The sequence below is a fragment of the Miniopterus schreibersii genome (genome assembly GCF_964146895.1).
Source record: "Miniopterus schreibersii genome assembly, chromosome: 12".
NCBI lineage: Eukaryota > Metazoa > Chordata > Mammalia > Chiroptera > Miniopteridae > Miniopterus > Miniopterus schreibersii.
The window spans coordinates 43,230,695-43,252,847 of NC_138112.1; the positions used below are offsets into that span (position 1 = coordinate 43,230,695).

At 44.0% G+C, this 22,153-nt stretch overlaps 1 protein-coding gene across 1 annotated transcript in view; it reads left to right on the top strand.

The window, feature by feature from the left end:
• PARVA (parvin alpha) overlaps positions 1-22,153 on the top strand; it is a 129,629-nt gene that overhangs the window by 99,880 nt on the left and 7,596 nt on the right. Inside the window, exons 5-11 of the mRNA XM_081155528.1 lie at positions 6,351-6,491; positions 10,436-10,551; positions 14,017-14,075; positions 16,237-16,256; positions 17,564-17,625; positions 18,355-18,423; positions 21,845-21,946. Of these exons, the coding sequence (XP_081011654.1) occupies positions 6,351-6,491; positions 10,436-10,551; positions 14,017-14,075; positions 16,237-16,256; positions 17,564-17,625; positions 18,355-18,423; positions 21,845-21,946 (569 nt within the window). The remainder of the gene's footprint in view (positions 1-6,350; positions 6,492-10,435; positions 10,552-14,016; positions 14,076-16,236; positions 16,257-17,563; positions 17,626-18,354; positions 18,424-21,844; positions 21,947-22,153) is intronic.

Below are 22,153 nucleotides of genomic sequence, written 5' to 3' on the forward strand. Positions count from 1 at the left end.
GCAGGCCACTTGTGTGGAGGAGCCACTGGAAGAGGTGCAGGTCCAGCATGAGAGTTGGGAGTGGGAGGTGGGGGTAGGGTCTCAGGGATCCACCCAGGCAGGGCAAATGGTTTTAGCCAGGTTAATTGTGAGCTGGTGCAGAAATGAACATTTCCATCATAACAGTAAATTCTTTTGGACAGCACTGCTCTAAGGTCTTCCTGCTATAACAGTCATTGGTTCTAGGATAGTTGAAGATTGTGGTTACTGCTATTCTTAAACTGGAGGAGGCATTTTCTGGACTCTAAAAACTCAAAAGCTGGATGAAAGTCTTCTTCTTATTATTCTAAGTAGTAGAGAAGCCATCTAAAATGCCTTACTAAGTTTAAAAAAAAAATCATGGTGCAGAACTGTGAGTATAGTATGTCATTGTGTGTGTGTTAAAGGACACATCTAACGCTTGAGCACGCAGAGAATATCTCTGGTTAATAGTCACAATAAACTGTCTCTGTAGACTGTGAGACTACAATGTAAAGAGGAGATTTAATTTTCACAGCTTGAATTTTTTCTATGTTTCTATATTATCAACCTTATAAAAAGTGGTAGAGTGCGTATGTAAATTTCAGTAACAAAACTGAATTCATCTAATAGATGTCAAATAATACATGATCCGTTTCAACAGCTATCCCAAGGAAAATAGAAAAAATGGAAACTACCTAAATATGATAAAGACCATTACACAGAACCTAACAGTGAACATATTAAATAGCGAAATATCAAAAAAAATGGTATTAAGAACAAGTCAGAGATGTTGGCTATCACCACCATTATAAGTATTTTGGACAATATACTGGTTAATATAATAAGACAGGAAAATTAATTTTCTGTTCAGTATTATGGCTAACTAGATGTTCAGACAAATTCTCTTGGTAATGCACACTTTAAAAATCTGGATAGGTCTTTAAAAACATATTTTTGTATTTCGTGCTTAAACTGGTGTGGAAGAAAAGGAAATTCTTCTGATGCCAAAAACAATAAGGTGTAAATCCAGTGAGATAAGTGTTAATTCCTAATGGCTTAAAACCTGAGGTTTAATGGGACACACACACAGGGTCAAGACACAAAGCCTGTATAGAGTCTGACAGGAAAGGGGGCTGGATGAGAGACCCATAAATAAAGCCAGGCCCTCTGAAGGGCAACACTTTCTGTGGGTAAACTAGCAAATCTGGTCCCACAGAGAGAGGCAGTAGGGTAAACGTCTCTCAGACTTGGATATGAGTGGAACAGGAAAAAAAATTCTGAACTTGATAATTCCTTATCCAAACTCTGTACTTACATAAATTTAGGACTCAGTTTCACACAAATTATTTGCATTTAAAAGGCCCAACCTGAAAATGTAGTTAAAATGTGGCCCAGTTTTAGTGCTCCCCAAGGCAGAAGCAAAAATAATGTCCTTTTAGAGGAATGAATTTTAAAACAAGGTCACGAAGAACTCCTGGAGATAAAATTCCATTGAAAATGAGCCCAAAGAAAATGAGCCCAAAATCAGAAATCAGCAAACACAGGAGAAGCAAGCTATCATGAGCAAGCATCAACAGAAACAATAAGCCGTGGGGTCATCCACCATTGCTATACATGTAAGCAACTGATCAGTTATGGAATATAAAGTATGTTTAATATGTCAAAATAAAAGTTTAAACAGCCACTATCAAAATTGGACAGGTAGATCTGAAAGAGAAACAAATAGAACTTTTAGAGATGAAAAAAAATGTAATAATGAAATTAGAAACCTCAATAGATACACAGCTGAAGAAGGAATTGGGTAAGCTAGAAGATGGCACTGAAGAAATTACCCAGAATGCAGTATACAGAGACAACGGTGTGGAAAATAGAAGAGAATTGAAGACAGAGTTTCTTGTGTGCTTTTTTAAAGATGCGACATATGAGTAATTGGAATTCTAGCAATAGAAGGAAAGATAATGGAGTATAGGCAATATTTAAAGACATAATAACTGAGAATTTTCTAGAATCGATGAAAGATCTGAATTCTTAAATTCAGGAAGCTCAGACAAACAAAATAACAAAATAAATCCCAAACAAAATAAATAACAAGAAATCTATGCCTACATACTTCATAATGAAATCTAAAAACACTGAAGACAAACAAATGATTAAAAGCAGAGAGAAAAGATAGATTACCCACAAAAGAACAACAAGCTGTCTTTCTTCAGGGACAAAAGCGAAAAAACATTGAAATGAAATCTTCAAAGTGCAGAAAAAAACTATCAACTTACAGGTTTATACCCAGAAAAAAAACTGTTTTAAACTGAAGAGAAAATAAAGGCATTTTAAACAAACTAAAACTGAGAAGCTTTACTACGAACAGAGCTTCACTAAGAGGAATTTCTAAAGGATGTACTCCAGGAAGAAGGAAAATGAACCCAACAGAAAGACCTGAAACATAACACAAAAAATGATGAGCAAAAATTACCATGGTGGGTAGACTGAAACAATAATTGAGTGAATGTTAAACAATCACAATAATGTCTAACTTGTTAATTTAAAAAATTAAAATAGAATCAGAATCCTAGAAAATTATAGCGCTTAAGTTAAAGTGTCATTGGAGTTAGTATGCTGAGGTCCTTGTGTTATTTAGTATGTTGATAAAGATACCAATTAACTTAAGATTCTATTACATTAAATACACATGATAAATTTTCTAAGGTAGCCACTAAAATATAAAATAGTGTGTGTAACCTCCAATATAGTCATGGGGAGAAAATTAAATGAAAAGGAAGAGAAACTTTAATCCAAAGAAGGCAAAGATATAAGTGAGGATAAAGGATCAGAAAAGCAGAACAGAAACAAGTTGGTAGAAGTGAATCCAAGTACAGCGGTAAACCCATCAATGTAAATTGACTTTATCCTTTTAAAAGACAAAGATTGTCAGACTAGATAACAAAACAAAATCTTGTTACATGCTATTTACATTTACAAGAGAGAAAGGTTGAAAGAAAAACAGTAGATGTGATTATATATACTAGATGATTAGCAATTGAAAGAAAGCTGGAGTAACTATTTTAAAGCTTATTTTATCAAACAAAATAAACTTTAAGGCCAAAAGCATTACTACGGAGAATCTCTACATATTGATTGGGACTAAAGTTACCAGGAAAATAAGACATTTTAAATCTAAATGTACTTTTGTGGATCAAATATATAAAAATTTAAAATGGCAATCAGAATTACAAGAACTTGACAAATCTGCCATCACAGTGGTGGACTTTTAACATATTTCTCTTAATAACACATTAACAAAAAAGTTCATAAGGACAGAGAAGATTTGGACACTACAGTTAACTAGCTGTATCTCAAACCCGGAGTATTCTCATTCCTTTCAACCACACATGAAACACAAAATTTGACTGTGTCCACAAAGTAAGTCTCAGCAAATTATTACACAGACAAGATTTTCTGACCATGATGCAATAAAAGCATTTTTTAACTAACCCTCCCCATATAATTGGAAACAAATATAATAACTTAGGAATCACTCATACTGGAAAGAGAATTTATTTATTCTACTTGGAGGGGTGGTTGCGTTAATAGAGTATGATTTATCTGGCAACGTTTTCCTTAGAACATCTCAGTTCTTCTACCATTCAGAGTAATTGAGTTTTTCTTCCCTGTATTGATTCCTCAGAACTTTTGAATAATACTGTTTCTCTTTTTTCTAAAAATAATCTCTCCAAAAGCATATTTGGGTGCTAACTCCAAAAACAACTGAGAGATACACAAAATAATTCTACTGGAGAAAATTTTCTAAAAAGCAAAATCACGCCTACTGCTTTATAACAAGTTAAATGAGTGATGAGCAGTTTTCTGAACTATGGAGACACATGAGAGACCGTTTCCTGGAAGACTAAAGTCTCTGCAAGAGAAACTTCCATAGCACTAGCTAAGTTTGCCTAATAAAGAACAAAAGAGGAAAACTAGGGATCTTGACAAATTACTTTTAAATCCTTAGCAACAGGGAGTGAAATTGTTATTTAACTATAGGAATATTTGAGTGGATCTCTTAAATTTAGAGACGTGACTATTTTAGAAATAAAGTAAGGGTTAGGAATAGCAGAAGAGATTCTCAAGTAAATCTTTTAAAATATCCTAACATGGAAATAAGTGATATAAGCTTACAAAACAGAGATGACTGTGTTTGATCTTATTTGCATACCCCAAAATGCTAAAAATTCAAATAAATAACAACAGAATTATTACAGGGACTTGGTAAGATGACTTTATTCAAGAAGAAAATCTGTAAGGTAAGGCAAGAGTTTTTCTTTTCATCAGCAATAATCATTTGGTAATACACACACACGATGTTTATTGAAATTTTATTACCAAAAGGAAAAAGTGGGATATAATCCGACAGGGGAATAGTTGAATAAGTTTTAAGTCTTATAAAAGAATGAGTTATATTGATATATATCAGCGTAGAAAGGGACCTAAGCTATCACTCTAAGAAGTCCAATGCCAGTGGGTTATAAATATGAAAATTCCTAGGCAATCACATAAGGCTAGCAAAAAGGTGGCTCTCATGCTCTCACGCCTCCCTTCCCTACCTCCCCAGCCCACTATCGTGACAGCTGTCGCCTTTTAATCCCAGCAGCCTTTCCCTCTAAGCCAAGACAAGGTTTCACAGGTTCCCTTAACCTAGCGCTCTGGGCAGCCTCTCCCAAACTACCAAAATTGTAGCTGTGATGTAAGAGGGCAACAACTTGTCATTTCTTCAGTAGAAGGCGATCTAAGGTAAGAAGTCACAGCCTAAAAGTGGAAAAGGCTCACGGGGTGTCTTCAAGGTTTAACATTCAAGAGGAAGACATTCAGATACAGGCTTGTTAAATCCCTGAACTTCAGAAATAAAGGATGACGGCTTCCTGCAGCTAAAGAGAAAGTTAATATTTCAGGCCATCAGAGATCAGAATAGCTCAGCATCATCCTATTAAAGCACTGAAAAGAATTCATAAACCCACAGAACCTGCAGAAATTCTCAGTGGCAACCTCATCATTTCCAAAGAGTTACCCAAGGGGCATTTGACTTGGATAAGCTAGAGCTACTTAAAAATAAAATAAAGTCAGCAATAGGGGAATCATTGATGTACGGTAAAGTTTAATTACTTTGTATGACAGCCCCTAAAAATGAGGAAAAAAAGATATCTTAGATACATTTCAGAATGTCAGTTCTATTAATCCTCAGTGAGTTGTGGAGGGCGACTTAGGTGACTCTAATAGCAGACAGACAACGAACGTGTTTCTCCTTAGGGAGTCCAAAGTTGTTCTTTTTAATAGATAAGCACAGGAATTTAGACAAATAAAGGCAAAACACAGTCTAATTATTTTAAGTATTAAGGGGTTATATCATTGCATACAATAACCATTGATTAAAAAAAAACACCATTATATAAGTACCACCCAAGAAGGGGGGGGGAAGCCTGTTACGCAAAGCTTTGTTACTGCTTGGAATTTTTATTTTCTGTTTTTTGAAACTGCTCTCGTAGTCTTACTGAGATGGGGAAGCAGCCTGCTAGCAGAGCTATGACGAAGTGCACACATGGGGAAGCGGCGAAAACGCCTGTCTTCTACCTGCCTGACTGTAGGGTGCCACCAATTTTAAGACACAACCTGATTTCAGGGTTGTTAAAATGTAAAATAAAATAAAAATAAAAAATGTGTGTAATGAAATAGGACACGCCAAATAAGTTACTTTCCAGGCGGGTTTTAAAGGAAAGAAGGTACTTAAGGCAGATAAATATAGCTTGGTGTGACACATGTTATCCCACAAGGAGTGTACAGAATGCCTGAAATAAGGACGTGACCGCTGCCCAGGGGAAGCACAGAAGGCTTTCCAGTGGGGCACAGAGATGTCCTTGGAGAAGGCAGAATCGAAAAGAAGAGGGAGAGCCCAGAATGATAGAAAAAAAGAGCTCAAACATGACGGCCTAGTTAAATGCCTCACTTCTGAGGTCCTGGGATCTTACAATTTGGACATTCAAGGCACGGCCGCAAGGTTTCCACAACACTGGCACCACCAGTGCCACCGCCAGACAAGGAGGGGAGAGCAGCGTCCCTCATCTACAGGCATATCTCAGAGATATTGCCGGTTGGTTCCAGATCCCTGCAATAAAGCGAGTCATAATCTTTTTACTGGGCCTTCCCTTCAATTTGTAAAAAAACAACAACATAACGTTTGTGCAAGTGCAACCAAACGAGTTTTACTTGTATATGTTGAGTGAGTGAGTGACTGGGTGAGGGCACGCCTGGGAGTTAGGGTTGTCTGTGGCCGAAGATCACAGTTGTTCTCTTTGTCACCCCAGAGAAACTTGAGAGCGAGAAGCTGAATGTCGCTGAGGTCACCCAATCAGAGATTGCTCAGAAGCAAAAGCTGCAGACTGTCCTGGAGAAGATCAATGAAACCCTGAAACTTCCTCCCAGAAGCATCAAGTGGAACGTGGACTGTGAGTTTGACAAAGAGAAATGGGTCTGGTGAATGATGCCTGTGGTCTCCACCATGAGGTTTCCCCAAGAAGCCAGCGCCCTGCGTGGGTGCAAACCCGTTCATTTTCCTAAGGAAGGACACATCTCACACAAAGAGAAATTGTCCTCCATCCCTGTGGGACAGATAACAAACTGTCAAAATGCAGGGCGCCTTCTCTGTACAAGGCTTTCTGTAGAAGCTCACGTAAGATTGGGAGAGGAAGGACACGCGTATTGAGCTGCTCCTGTGTCCCGCACGACCTCTGAGAATGCTCTTCTCCGGCTTGTAGGGGCTTCGGAAGGCGGCGGTTCCTAAGTTCAGGCAGCTGAGAAGCCAGGGAGTGAGGTATGACTGTCATTGTCGGCACAGGAACAGGAATTTTAAATTCAGGTTTCACAGCTAGATAACTCAGGGATCTCAGAAAGTATGAACCATTCATTCTTTTGCGGCCTCGAGGGCCTGGCTGTCTAATACGGCCTCAATGAGTCCATATCAGGACCAACATTAAATCAGCAAATTGGTGAATCCAGTGACGTTATTTCCCGTGGGGAGTCCAGAGTTGTTTTGTTCCTTGCAATAGATAAAAATGAGAATTTAGATTGATAAAACGATTTAAATTGTGCTCTCTGCCTTTGTTTTAAGTATTAAAGGGTTCCAGATATATCTTATTGTGTCCAACTTATAAAACCTAAAATGGACACATCCCCCATAAAAACACCTTTCAAACTTGGCCAAGAAAAAGGGACCTTCACCTCTCAACTTAGAGACCCAGTAGCTGCCATTCACAATCTCTTCAGCAGGTTTCTAACATCTGACACTGGAGGCAAGACACTCAGTACCTCCTCCAGCATAATTACACCTTTGCTCGCACAGTGTGAAAAGCTGCCTCTCAGCGCTCTTGGAACAGGGCATCCTCTGCCAGGGAGACAGATGCGTGTGGAGAAGGGGAGGCCATGGCTCTGGGCCCTAGGTGCTGTCTATCTGGTGTCCCGGGAATGCTAATAGTGCTCACTGGGGAAGAAAAAAGGAGGCTTGGTCACTAGTTTGAGAAATGTGTCTGCATTGCGGAAATCGGCAGCAGGTGTAAGCGTTAACGTCCTCTCATCATGACCCCTGCTTAGCTTGTTTGATCCCATCTCCCACTCCTTTGAACCTGGACCACCTCCATATACCCTTCCAAACAAAACACAACGCCCTTTAACTTAGCAGGGAACCCGACTGGGGAAAGGCTGAGATAGAAGAATGGAATTTTTAAAAGCCACTCGAGGACCATCGTTGGCTTTGAATGATTTGTTTCATGTTTACTTTCACTTCTCACAGGAAAATATGCATGAGTAAAATAATCACTGGCATTGCCGCCCTTGTCTGGCTCGTCTCATCTTTGCCCGCTACTATCCATAGCAACGCATATATTTACTTGATGAAGTCAGGTGCATCTTGGGTTTTGTTTTCACTTAATAGTAAGTCCTACATATTTTCTGTATTCCCACGTGGTCTTCACAGTTATCGTTTCTGATAGCTGCTCTATTTTACAGGGTAGGTATCCCATAGTTAACCCAAACCTTTTCACATTGACATTGATCCTTTCAGGATTTTTGGCAGCCTGTTGCTAATATCAGACAGTGCCAAGTTGAATGTCTCAGGTTGTGTCTCCTTTGCTTCTCTTGAGTTGGTCCTGTCATAGATTTCCAGAACAGAGATAAATTACTGGGTCAGAGGGAATAATTATCTCCATGGCCAGCTCCCTGGGATGCCTCGGGCTTCCAGAACTGCTGGGCCTGTTTACAAGCAGCGGTTTCTTCCTGGAGGAATGCGGCAGGCGCAGCCCCTGGGGGAAGCTCCGTGCCTCCTCTCGTTATCTTTCCTGGTATTTTGAGGACGTTGTGCCGTCTTTCCTGGCAGGATGAAGGTGGTGAGGAGAACCAGCTGTAGGGGCTGCAGTTAGGACTCAGGACTCAGGGACCAGAGCAGTGGTACTTTCTTCATCTGTTTGGTCTAATGGCTTTTAGAACAAAGGATTTCTCTGCTTAGTAATAATAATAATAATAATAATAAATTGCAAGCCACTGGTCTAAACTATCCTCTCGCTATTGGACAGTGCTTTCCAGATTTTTTTCTGTGATAATGTGTTACACAGTAATGAACATCTTTGTACATGTAGTGTGTGTGTGAGAAAGAGAGAAAACATGTCATTATTTCTTTTGAAAGAAATTCCTAGGACAGAGAGCACTCGAAAGTGTCTGGCATCTGAATGGTGCTTATGATATAGCTCTATGTATGGCTCACCAAGACAGTCACGATGATGTACAATGTCACCAGTGTGTAAGAACAACCTTTTGGACCACAGCTTTTCTAGCATCGTTTTGTCATTAAAAGGGGGAGAGGTAGCCAATGTCCTGCAACTTCGGTGACTAGACTGATGGTGCAGTTCTGAACACGTTGGTGAGCTCACCAAGTAGATCAGTCCCGTGCCAGGAGCCTTCTGTGAGGCTGTAACTGTGGGTGAAACTTTTGACAATGCTCAGAAGCCCAGAACTGAAAACTTCTGGAAGGTGGAGTTAGAAGCAGATCATTTGCTGTTTGATGGCAGTGTTGAGCTGTTGTTTACAGTCAGTAGAAAACCTTCTCTGAAGCGGCAGCGATAACAAGAAACTCTAATGAATTCCCAAGGAATGTCTGAATCATTTCCTTCTCTTGGTGATTTCTCAAGGCTTCTGTAGAGCAGACTCATCAATCCTAGCGCAGACGAACGACACCCTGATGCCAGGCCTATTTCATGCTAAGTACACAAACTAGGCATATTTCTGTTCTTGCCTTAAATGCCCCCTGTAATGAAGAACCATGATGCTGATAGGACTGTGAGGACAGGTAAGTTATCTGGTGAATCATTCCTTTTACGAGAAACGAAGGGGAGAAAGCTGATTGGTTTAATTGCCTAGATACCAGGCACTTTCTCAAACTATAATAAAAAAAATCAGCCATTCCTAGGCATCTGCTACAGACTAGGAGCTTTGCCTACATTATCTCTGGGAATTCTTACAACCTGTATTTCTGCACAGGCACAGCTATCCCCATTTGTGAAGATGAGCAGATTGAGGCTCAGCTCCCTTAAGTGGCCTTGTAGGCAGTAAATAAATGGTAGCGTTATCACATCAGAACTCAAGCTCCAGTCTGCACCCCATTACATCACAGTCTTTTTCTCCTCACATCTACTGAGAAAACTACAACCCAGCAGTTGCCCAGCTTTCTCTAGTATAAATGGCTTAGCATCCAGCACATTGCTCAGTAGATATAGAAGCCAACTGGGTCATGAACATTCCCTCCCAGCCATTCCCCAAGGGGCACTGCTGACACTGACCATACATGACACAAGAGAGGAGCTAAGCCCTTTAGATATCTTTTGTGCTCTTCTCCAGGGATCTTAAAGCCCTGAACAAAGGAAGGGATCCAGTGTTCCTGACTCACTGTCCATTGATAGTTGGCCTGCTTTGGGTAGAGCCTTAGGACAAAGGTAGTTGTGATAACCCGAAGGGTTCACAGTCAAATGGGATGGGAGGGAGGGTGCAAAGCAGACATGCCCGTGGTTATTAAAATAGAGTGAACAAAAAACATGGAGGTGGAGGAGAGCTGATCTGAACTCAGAATTCAGCCACTGTCAGAGTCTCTCTGGGAACCTTGGATTAGAACAGGGAGGCATGACATTGGAAATCCAGCAATAGCATGACCTAAGAGGCAGCTGCTTGGACCTGGCCAAGAATGAGGGGGCCCAGGGTGAAGCCTGTGATGACCAAGGGTGTCGCCTGATCCTCAGGGATGAGATAAAAGGGGAAATGGATGTGGTATAGCTACATTTTGATATCTGCTTGTATCTGCCTAGAACCTAGAAGAAGATTCTCTAATTTTTAAAATCATCTTTTATTTCAGCTGTTCATGCCAAGAGCCTGGTAGCTATCCTGCATCTGCTGGTTGCTCTGTCCCAGTATTTCAGGGCACCAATCCGACTCCCAGACCATGTTTCCATCCAAGTGGTTGTGGTCCAGGTAAGACAGATGCTACTACAAACATCTGGCCCCTAAAGAGGTGTGGAGGCTGAGTTCCTAAGAGAGCTGAGGCACATGGCGTTGCTTGTTAGGATAGCTGAATTAATCCTGAGTGTCCTTGGGTGTGCTTATACATTGGCATGTGACTGTGCTTTCGGATGCATGTGTGCAAAGGATGGAAGTGTGTGTGCTTGTATATGGGAATCTGTGTGTGCATGTATCTGGGGTTTACATGTTTTTGTCATGAGGGTTTATGTGTGTTTTTGGGAGGGTGTCTATGTAATGCATATCTGAGTGTGTGTGGTGTGTATGAGACGTGCCTAGTAGGATCAGGAGGAAAGATGTATCTGTCTGTGTGTCTGTGTGTGTGTGTGCATGCACACACTCCCTGCAAACCATAGAGAATCATCATCTTTTGGGTAAACAGCACTGCACAGGTATTGGGAAGAGGCAGATGTGAGGGTGTGCACATGTGCATTTGTGTGTTGGAGAGACCGGACTGGCCGTGCCTGTATTGAGGACACTGCCACTCCTCACCCGCCCAGAGAAGCACAGCTGGGATCTCAAGTCATCTTTTCCAGATCGTTGGATGGAATTTCCATTCACATGGCTGTTGTAATTTCCACAGTGAGGGTGTGCACTCTCCCTGTGACTATCTCATTCTACCCCTAACTCCATTAGATACTCAAATTCAATTATATTTTCCAACTTTATGCCATTTAGCAAAAGGTCATTTTGTTTGCTTGTCTCTGTTCTTTTCCAAATAAGCATGCTGCGAGGGAGGACTCCCCTTATAAGCAGCTCCCTGAGTATCCAGGGTTCTGCAATAGAGAATGTGGCAGTTCTGCTGCCCCTTGGTAAGGAAGAGCCTTGAGGGCGGGTAAACTTTGTCTCCCCAGGCCAGGCCAGCTTCCAAGACAAAAGGTCTTTGAGCTGAGCTTTCAGGGATCAGATGTTAATGGAAGAGGGCTTGGGAGTGCTCACTTGTGCCCTAAGGAAAAAGTATTTCTTTTACACCTCCTGGCTACTGAACTTACTAAACATCAAGGGTGCGTAATAGGAATATAACACCTTGGCCCTGCCTGCCAAGAGAGAAGCAGCGGAGAGGGCTATCAGAAGCCTGTAGTCAATGCGAATGTGTGTGGTTCAGACACTAAGTGCAGTGGGCTGAAAGGGACTAATTGGCCTCATTTATTGAGCACTCAGCTGTGTCAAGCATGGTGCTAAGCATTTTCTGTCTGCTGTGGAGATGTGGCCAGCCCAGCGCTTCCTGGTACAAGCATCTTCCTAGTGAATCCAGGCCATCTCTATTGTGTTATTTTTACCAATCAATAATGTGTGAATCCATTTCATTATATATTTTTTAAAACGATGATTCAAGATCCGAACAGGAGAAGGGGGCTTCTATTTTGAAACAGTGGTCACTGCAAGCCCATGCCTCATGCCTTATTTTGAGCTCAATTATGGGCCATCTGAAGGCCGTTGTTGGTTTAATTTCTCTGATAGGCAATCTTGTTAGCATGAGGGAGAAAAGAGGACACGTTACATAAAATGACATCAATGCATGTCAGGTTTTATGGGGTGTTTCGCTTTATCAAGTTAAGCAGGCTCAGAAGCAGGACTCAGAATGGGCTGTGAGTCACTGAACTACAGAGAGCTCTTTAGGGAACAAATAATGGATAGGGGTGAATCAGGATGCTGTGCGAGGGGTTATTCAACCCAGATTTCTTTTCCACCGTGTATAAAAGCATTTAATTCTGCATGAGGTTGGGATGAGATTTTTAAGTCTGTGAATGGGCTCAAAAGACAAGAACACAGATTCCATCAGCCCCAGGTGAAAACTTTACATGGGTTAAAGCTGAATTTGGAAAAGTTATGATTTATCCTCACTGGATCACCTTTGAGTGATTTTTTTTAAACTTCCTTTTTTGCTTTGATAGTCCATTCTTCTTAATCTAATTCAGATATACTCTTGGCCTCTACCTTTCCTTCTGTCAAAGTATTTTGCAAGGACACTGGAATTCTGTGGCTATTGAGAATGTGAAGAGAAGGTTCTGCAAGTTCTGGTAGGAGGGTCAAGAAGGCAGGTTTCAACTGAGACACCAGAGCTTGGAGGGTCCTTCTGGACACTGACCTCAGCCTTCATGGGAGATGAATTTGCTCTGAAAACTGACTTCTGTGCCCAGACCATCCTCCAAGTGCAACTGACTATGAAGGAGCCTGATACAGTGAATCTCCCTCCTCATGTCCATCAGAAGATCCTCCTGAATCCTAACACTCCGTCATTAGCTCCCATGCCCATGTAACAAGGGTTTAATTCTAAACCATCGCTCAACTGACTCCCCATTGACTCACAGCCCCTCCCTCTAAACCACCCCCTGAACACATTGTGCTCTGACTCTGCCTTTTTGCTCAGGCCATTCCTTCCACTGGAATGGCTTCTCCTCTGTGTCCAGCCAAATCCTATGTGTCCTTTAAGTTCCAGCTCAAGGATCGCTCCCCTTGGAAGGTTTCCCTGACCATCCCAGCCTGCTCTTGTCCCGCATTCAGCACTTTCTCTCTGCATAGCGTGACCACATAATTCATTATCTGCGACCCTTGAGAGCAAAAGGGATCCTACTAACTGAGCTGAGTCGTCAGGCAAAAACCCTGTTTTGGGGAACCCATTCTCACATACCTGTTTCATCTATGCCATTTTACTCTAAGTTCCTCAAGGCCAGGAACTATGTCAAACATCCCATAGTATTTGCTCCAAGTTCAACACGGGCTTGTACGTAGAAGATACTAATGAGGGAGTTGTACGTAGAAGGCGCTGATTAGTGAAATAAAGGAGGATGATGAAGTGATGGGAGAGGGTAGAATAGATGCCAGATGGATGGATGCATGGCTGGCTGGATGGCTGGATGGGCCAGCCTCCAGAGTACTTAACCTTTTCTCAGAGAGTAAGCTAGTTACCTAAGGACTGCACTACTTATTTAAAAGCTCCCATATTTATCCATTAAAAAGAAAAACAAACCCTCCCTCTATTTGAATTCTCCAAGTTGGCCTCAGTTCCCCCACCCCAGCCCCTCAGCTAAATGTGTTTCTCAGCTTCCCTCCGTGGCCCCAGCTGGAGGGCAGACACACCCTGGGCTTCACTTCCATTTGGTTTACTGTGGATTACTCCAGGAGGCAAACAGTTTGCTTCCAGCAGAATGTCTTCCAATAAAGAAAGAAAAGATTCACCATCCAAGAAACTGCCTACTTGTTTGGACTAAACACGAATTGCACTTAAGTACGAATGGGATGGTCCAGGCCCGGGAAGTCAGGGGCCTCGGTTCACTTCTGGAGGTTTCTCAACTCCGGACTCATTTCTTAAACAGCAGTAACTTTCTCAGTATCAGGAATGCTAATCAGTTTTTTAATATTTTTCTAAAGCATATTTTTCTCTCCTCCTCCCAACCCTTCCCCCCACCCCCGTTTCAGAAACGAGAAGGAATCCTCCAGTCTCGGCAAATCCAAGAGGAAATAACTGGTAACACAGAGTATGTCAACACCATTGTTGCCAGCGATTCTGTAATGGAACACAGATGTTTCTCCGAAATTCGTCCATTTGCTGATATTTAGTTTTCATTTATTGGGATTGCAAGAGGGATTAGACTTCAGCCAATGATTATAGCTTAGCCTTTTCCTTGCATTCAAAACATGCCTCTCAATGCTTAAGGTACAAACTTGGGTGGGGAAGTGGGGAGAGAGAATTAGCAGTGATTGAAAAATTCTAATTTTGTGGCACTCCAGGAAAAAAGCGGGCCCCAAAAAGCCAACCAGCATGAAATCGTCATGCCATAAACATGGGGTTGAATTTAAATTGTTAACCTTCAAAAGGACGTTTTTCTTTTCTGAATCTGATTTATTTGGTCATGTGCCATGACCCAGAAACGCTACCTTAGAGTGGTGTTTTTTGTTGTTTTCACTTAGGTTAAGAAATTCAAATATCAAAACATGTAAGGGGTTTGCCGTGGGGAGGACAGGTTTGGGTCTTAAGTAGAAAGAGCAGGACTGCGTGTGTGGGTTTGAGATCCCTGGGCAGGCCTGCGCCCTGGCCACACGCAAAGCCAGGCAAAGTTTGTTTTAAGCACCTCCTGTTCCAACTTTCCTCTGTCCTTCCTCAAACAAGAAGAGCAAAGTAAAAAGAGCAGGCACCTCTAAGCCAGCCTAACTTGAGTTCAAATCCACACTCTGCCACTTTACTTACCTGTGTGCCCTTATCCTCTCTGACCTCAGTTTCTTGATCTCGGAAGTGGGGAGCATTTTGCTTGCCAGAGAGGTTGTGAGGATTGAACATGGTAACAGCCCTGGCCCCCTTCCCCTTTCCCTTCATTGCTGACTTTTCTGGCTTTTCCCCATTACAGCTGACTCATACCATCCAAGCCTTGCCCAATCTCTAGGAAACTCACTTCTCCTCCCCAGTCATGGCTGATGGGGGTCCAGAGTGGTGCCTTTGTGGACCACACTATGCATGTGCCTTAAAAGGGGGCCAGGAGTGTGGGAATTTCAGGTCCAGGGTAGGGCAGAGATGTGAGGTGGCCCTTCCCCACATACCCAGTTGATGGCCTGCCTCCATGTCACTCCTGGGCCCAGTTGCGGCAGTTGAAGGGTTAGCTGATGTAACAGGCACCCTGATTCTTGGCCTTGGTTCTGCGAAGGGCAGGCTGAAAGCCACCCTGGCTCAGACCTGCTGGGAGAGCAGCAGAATTCCTCACTGTCCCGCCCCCACCTCCCCTAACCTTCGCTGGGCTTGTCCTCACCTGCTATTTCACCTTTTGTGAAAGAGGAAGCTGTATCTCGGAGGAGCCTGTGAGACGCTCCCAAATCAGGGAACGTGAAGTTTCAGTTCTCAGAGCAATCTCTCAGCTGCCCTGTGCTTACTATGGTGTCTCTGCCTTCTTACCACACAGACACACACACAGATGCAAACTCCTAAGAATGGCAACACACTCCAGTTTATGAAGCACTTTGTATCTATTGGTGCTCATAATATACACATGAAGCAATGATTACACCTCCTGAAACCCCACAGCCCAAAGCTGTAGAAGAGATTATCACTGGTCCATCCAACAGTTAACTCCAAGTTCATTATTCTTTCCAGTGCATTACCTACAAATCATCATTTAATGGGTGATAGATGCACAATTGAAATAAACTGAGAACCAAAAATGTATTGAGAAAAAAATGTATTGAGCATTTACTGTATACCAGGAATTATGCTAAAATCTTTCTCCATACTAAATTATTTAATGCTCACAACATGCTAGTGTGGGTGTAACATTATCCTCATTTTAGAGATGAGACCTAGTGCCCAGAGAGGTTAGGCAGCTTGCTCAAGGTCACACAGCAAGCAAATGGTTCCATGGGATTTACAAGTAGTAGTCTGTCTTTAATGCTTGTGTTCTTAGTACTTTGCTGCTTCACTGCTAAAAGTTCCAGTTCCTGCCCTCTTTGAGAAAAACCTACCCTGGATCAAGGCGGGGTGCAGCTCGATGGGTATCACAGGATGTATAGGAGAGAGAAGAACTTGACCTCCCCAAGCTAATGCCCACAGCATCCTGGGCAGTGAAATGCCTAAGTGCAGAATACCAAGAGAGTTTGGGGGCTTTTCAATCAAGGGCGAGGAGAGAAGATTCACACTGTTTTCTTTTCCTACAGGGCTCTTTCGGGAAGGCATGGTGAGTTGCGTGAGATTGTGCTATGTGCTGGCGGCTGCCTCGGGGGCCTAGTTAACCCTGCAGCAGCTGGGAAGAACAGGCATTCAGCTTGCTTCGTGCCTGTGTGTGCTCCAGCCTGGTGGCAGAGCCGCTTGGGAGGGCAGGGCAGCTTACTGGTGGGAAGAGGAAAACTGACCCCAGCTGCACAGGCCTTTTGCAAGTAACCAGACTGTTGACATTGCTGGGCTTCTGGATGGGTCCTGGGCATTTGCAGGCAGTCTCGATCTAAGTGTGGTGTGAGAGTAAAAGAAGATGTATTTACCCACTCAGACTGTCCCCTCTCCCCACTCTGCCGAGCAATTCTAGAAGCAGCTCTTTCTCTTTCCTTGTCACAGCTTCGGTCTCTCCCATTTTCTAGAACTTTGGGTTTGTTTGTAAAGTCTGTGAGTGTCAGAGAGCACAATCCCCTTCCTGGAAGTCTCAGATTTGCCCATTAGTGCAAGAGTAGGGAAAGACAGACCCCAGTACCACAGACCTTCCCTGCCCCAGGCTCCTTTGGAGACTCTTCTCATTCCCTGCCTCGGATCCCCTCCATTACTTCACCTCCCAGTTCTGAGAACCTGCAGGGGGGCGTGGCTTTGCTGTTCTCTAGGATCCTGTATTTACTGTATTTATTATGATTCCAATAATGCTAAAACAGCTCAGCTCAGTAGACACATCAGGGTCTTTAGCACATGCACATACATTCTCATCTTTCATCTCATGACACACCTGAGGGGTTCATTTCTCAGATGGCATTTTACAGAAAAGGAAACTGAGGCACAAAGCATTGAAGTGACTAGATCACTCAAGAGGAGGAGCTCACATCCTATCCAGTGCTCTGTGGTTCCCAACCTACTAATTTTCACGCTCTAGCAGGATGGTTGTCTGGGTGTCCTGATTTTGATCATTAGGGGGTGAATTGATTTGATATTTGGATAACATTCTACCTCCAAAAAGCTTCAGAAACACTTTAGAACCATTACTAAATCATAATATAATGAACACGAAGACTGAAGAGAAATGACCGGTCCCAAGTCAAAGTGCTTGGCAGAGCTCCCTCAATCCCAGCCCAAAAGAGAGTTGACAGAGAGGGTAGACACACACACAGATGGCCCCTAAGGTAAGAATAACCCAGATCTTTGCCCTGAACCCAGCTTCCAGAGTTCCCAGTGCATCTTCATACCCCAAAGAGTTTCCATCTTAGCCGACCTTGTGGCCAGGACGGGCGGTGGGCTCCCCACCAGGAGGCAGCTCTCTGCTTCACTTGACATTTTCCTCTTCCCCAGAACGTGATGCCTTCGACACCTTGTTTGACCATGCACCAGATAAGCTCAACGTGGTGAAAAAGGTGGGGAAGGGGTGTCTGGAGGGAAGGAGGGGGGGTAGTATAGCAAACCATTTTAGGAAAACCCATCCCTGCAGCTTGCAAGCTTCCTGAAACTGGTTTCATCACCAGATCTCTGCAGACACAGGCTTTCCTGCTTGATGCCCATTTTACCTGTGTTCTTCTCACTGGATACCTCACCCAGTCCCTTTCTTCTCCCATCCAGAGGATTACCATCTCTCAGGGGGTTCTGAGACATGAGCACCCTGTCTTCCCAGCCTTAACCCCCAACCATCCCTACCTCCGGACACAGACCTCCCTCTGTCTCCCTGCGCCCAGGCACCTGCACCTGGGAAGGAGCTGGAAGGCGGGACCCAGTGGGGTCATTTCTTCTCTGGCCCCCTTCCTAATTTTCCTTCAGCCACCTCGCCCTGGGGTCAGAAACTCCACCTCTCACTCTACCCTCTCAGGACCCCCAGCTCTTTCACAGTTTGAGTCACATAGTGTACGGGACCGCAAATCCTTGGGGGCCATCCTTTCCTGTGACTCCAGGGTTTGCAGAAGAGCCTCCCAGGCTGCTCGCTCATCCTCACAGCCCGGCACAGTGGTCCCAGGCCCAGTGCTCTCGTCTGGGCCTCATCCTGTGTGGTCACCCTGGTCCTTGTCCTCATAGTGGAGTCACAGATGTAGCCTTGAGGGTCTGGCACTGGTGAGTCTCCATCTCAGTGCCTGGCCTTTGCTTCTTTTTTTTAGACTCTCATCACTTTCGTGAATAAGCACCTGAATAAACTGAACCTGGAGGTCACAGAACTGGAAACCCAGGTGGGTGACAGCCTCAAGTGGAGGGTGGGGGCCAGGCCTGCTCGACAGCCACCACGCCAAGTGCCCCATCTCTGCACTGCCAGGAGGGCTTTCCATACTGACCCTGAAGCTCTTTCAGGAGGAAGGGTATTCTAGTCCACTCAGAGGGCTGAATTGCTTGGAATTAAACTGAATTTACTTTGAAAATTTGCAAGAATATTATCATGAATATCTATATATTCTTCACCTACATATGCCAATTGTTAACATTTGGCTGTATTTGGGGGTTTTTCTCTCTCTCCACCCTAAGTACTTCAGCATACATCTCTAAATAACAAGTATATTCTCTTAGATAACCACATCCAATGATCAAATTCTGGTCATTTTAACATCGATATAATACATTATTTAGGTTAAACAATTGTTGGTATTTGACTACTTTTGATAATACCACATGGTTCAAAGAAACACTCTGTATTCTAATTTTCCCAGTCCCCCTAAAATTCTCACATGCTATATTTAGTTGTCATGTCTCTTTAGTGTCTTATAGAACAAATCCTCAGCCTTTCTTTGCATGGCATCATTTCTAAAGAGTGCAGTCCATTGGGTTCATGGAATGTCTCAAATTCCCACCCCCTCACAATTTGATTCAGGTTATGGATTTTCAGTAACACCACCACCGAAGTAATGCTGTCTTGTGCTCAGGCACTTTTGTCCAGTAGCCCATTACTGGTGACAGTAACTTTGATCCCTGGGGTAAGTTGGTGTCCACCAGGCCTCCCTACTGTAAAACTCCTCTCCCTCCTTTATAAGTATTAACTAATCTTTAGTAGGAGATACTTTAAGGCTATAATTTATCCTATTTCCCAACCTCCTTTCATTTGTGATGAATTTCTAAAGTGAGGTTTTCTTTTGAGCATGTGGACATCTGTTGTTTTTAAAAGCAATTCCCGGGTCTGTGCCTAAGCACTGTCTGAGTGTGTCTGGACTCTGTGGAGCGAGTACATACTCTTTGGGGAGTTAAGAAACACTCTGGAAAAGTGATATTTCCTCGAGTGAGCTAAAATGAGTTCTGGAACTTCCGCTCAGTTTGCACAGACAGGGAGCTATGAAAGGGAGTCCCTGCCGAGCATGTTGGGTGTCTGTCTGTGGGTTTTACCATCGAGTCCTCAGCAAGAGCAGTTGGGGGTGGGAGCTGTCTATGTCAGTGGCACTCAGAGCTGTGAATAACCCCGACCCTAACCCAAGGTCTTCCCTGAGTTGAGAGATTGGATATTTTTATTCTCGGCCCATTCCAGCCACAGCCAGAATGAGGCCCGGTTAACTGCTTTCATGGGAGAGCCTTGATTTTGGCAGGATGCTAGGTTTTGCTCTAGCATTGCCTCCCCCCACCCCCACTCATGGCCTAGGATGAGTCATGCTCAGGCCCTACCCACCTGATGGATGGAAGCTGGGAGGAAGCTGCTCCTAGGTCAAGTTCATGCTCAGGGCTGTATGCCCATAACAAAGGCTGAGCCACAGGCCCACCAGCCAGTCACCCCGTAGAGCTCAGATTCTGGGCTCAGCCACATTTCAGGCAATTCAGTCTACTTTTTTTTAGAAGTTTCCTAAGATGATTCCAAGAACTTTGGCCTCTTGTGAACGCTAGCAACTGCTGTTTATGCCCACAAACAGTTGGTGGCCCCTCTTCCTGTGAAAGGTTTTAGAATTCCAGATATTCCTCCAACCTCCCTATCTTTGCTCAGGCTTCCTCCATACCTGGAACACCTACTCCTTCCAAATGTCCCTCATCCCACAGGCCTCCACTCTACAAATCCTGCCCCAAGTGCCCAGCCCCCCCCCCCCCTTGCCCTTCCTTGAGCAAAAGACCTGAATCCCTCTGCTTAACCTAGGAATTGCCCCTTGGACCAGGTTCCCAGCCTGTCCAGCCTCTCCTGTCTCTGATGGGAAGGATGGGGCTCTAAGCCTATTGTCATGGCCTTCAGCACACGGTTGTACTTGGTCAATAAGAGCCAGTAAGTTGTGTCCTGATTCCTTTTTGTTTTCCTAGATAGCAATAGCAATACAGTACGTCTTCACTTGAGGTCAACAGGTTCTTAGAAACTGTGACTATAAGCAAAACGATGTATAACTAAACCAATTTTCCCATGGGCTGGTTGACATAACAAAGAGTTACATTCCTACAGCATATTTCTGGTCACAGAAATATCACTGAACTTCTACCTAAAGACCCCTCCCCCCAAACTCTTCTAATATTAAACAATGAAATAAATGTGAGCTATACATCCATTTCAGCAACATAATAAAAACGAGTAAGAGAATTCTTTTCCAACCTGCTTATTCCAGGTCAGGGTCGAAGGTGTCCAGAGCCTATCCCTGCAGCTTGGGTCACAAAGCAGGACCCAGCCCTGGACAGGAAGCCCTTCCATCGCAGGGCCACCCACACTCATTTGTACTCAGACAATGTCGACACGCCAGTTCACCCAACATGCCCATCTTTAGGATGTGTTTCCAAAGAACCTGGAAAAAACTATGCACACATGGGGAGAACATGCCAGCCCCACACAGACAGTGGCCACAGCTGCCAGTCCATTTTGTTTTTCTCATTAACATTATAATATAATGATGTTATTCAAGGACCTGCTACAGTTAATATTTATTTATTAAGTGTTGCCTACACATCAAGCAATGTTCCAGGTACCTTACAAATATCAACTGGTTTAGTCCTCATGATAACCCTGTTAAGTAGATACTATACTATGGTCACCCCATTTTCCCGATGAGAAAAGTAAGTCACAGACAAGTTATGTAACTTGCTCAGATCACACAGCCAGTAAGTAGTAGAGTTGAAGGCCTAGCTCCAGAGCCCAACTTCGTAACAGCTGCCCTATGTGCCCCTCAGGCGATGATACAGTGAGATGGGAGAAAGGAGAATGTCTAGGCCTGTGTGACACGAGGTCTTTGTTCACAAAGCAAGTCACCCTAGTAGCCTCATGCCATTGGCCTTGGACATCCCCTTGCCCTTGCCCTTGCCCTTCTACCTTCTGCCCCAGCCTAGCTAATTCCTGCTCATCCCTCAGGTCTTCATTCAGGCAGCGCCTCCTCCAGAAGCCTTCCCTGTTGCCTTTAGTGGGCGAGAGTGACCAATGTGCTTCCCTCCATCAGAGCAGCTACTGCATTTTCTCCACATCAGTCTCCCCACTGGCCTATGAGCTCCTCCAGGGCAGGGGCCACACCTGGCTCATGTCTGTGGTCCATGTGCCAGATCAGGAACTTGGTTGATGCTCAATAAATGCTGGATCCACTGAGATCAGGACCATGGGCGGTGGCTCTAGTGCTGCACCAGCCAGACATGTTAACACAGAAGCTGACGAGCCCTCTGGATGGGGTTTGGCTGGGGGGCTCAAGGGCCCAGTGCCTTCACCTGGCTCTCTCCCTCTAGTTTGCAGATGGGGTGTACCTGGTGCTACTCATGGGGCTCCTGGAGGGCTACTTTGTACCCCTGCACAGTTTCTTCCTGACCCCAGACAGCTTTGAACAGAAGGTAAGGGGAGGTCATGTGGAGGGAGGCCCCAACCCCCGTTCCCTGACTCATCTGCCCACACCTAGGCTGGGACCGTCTGGGAAAAAGGCAGCGACTTCCTGCCTACCCAGGGTCTTCAGTGGTTGGACGGGGGCCCCATTCTGATGAGCACTGAGCTGGAAAGGAGCTGCCTGAAGACCACAGAACATCCTAAAGAGCTTTCTCTCC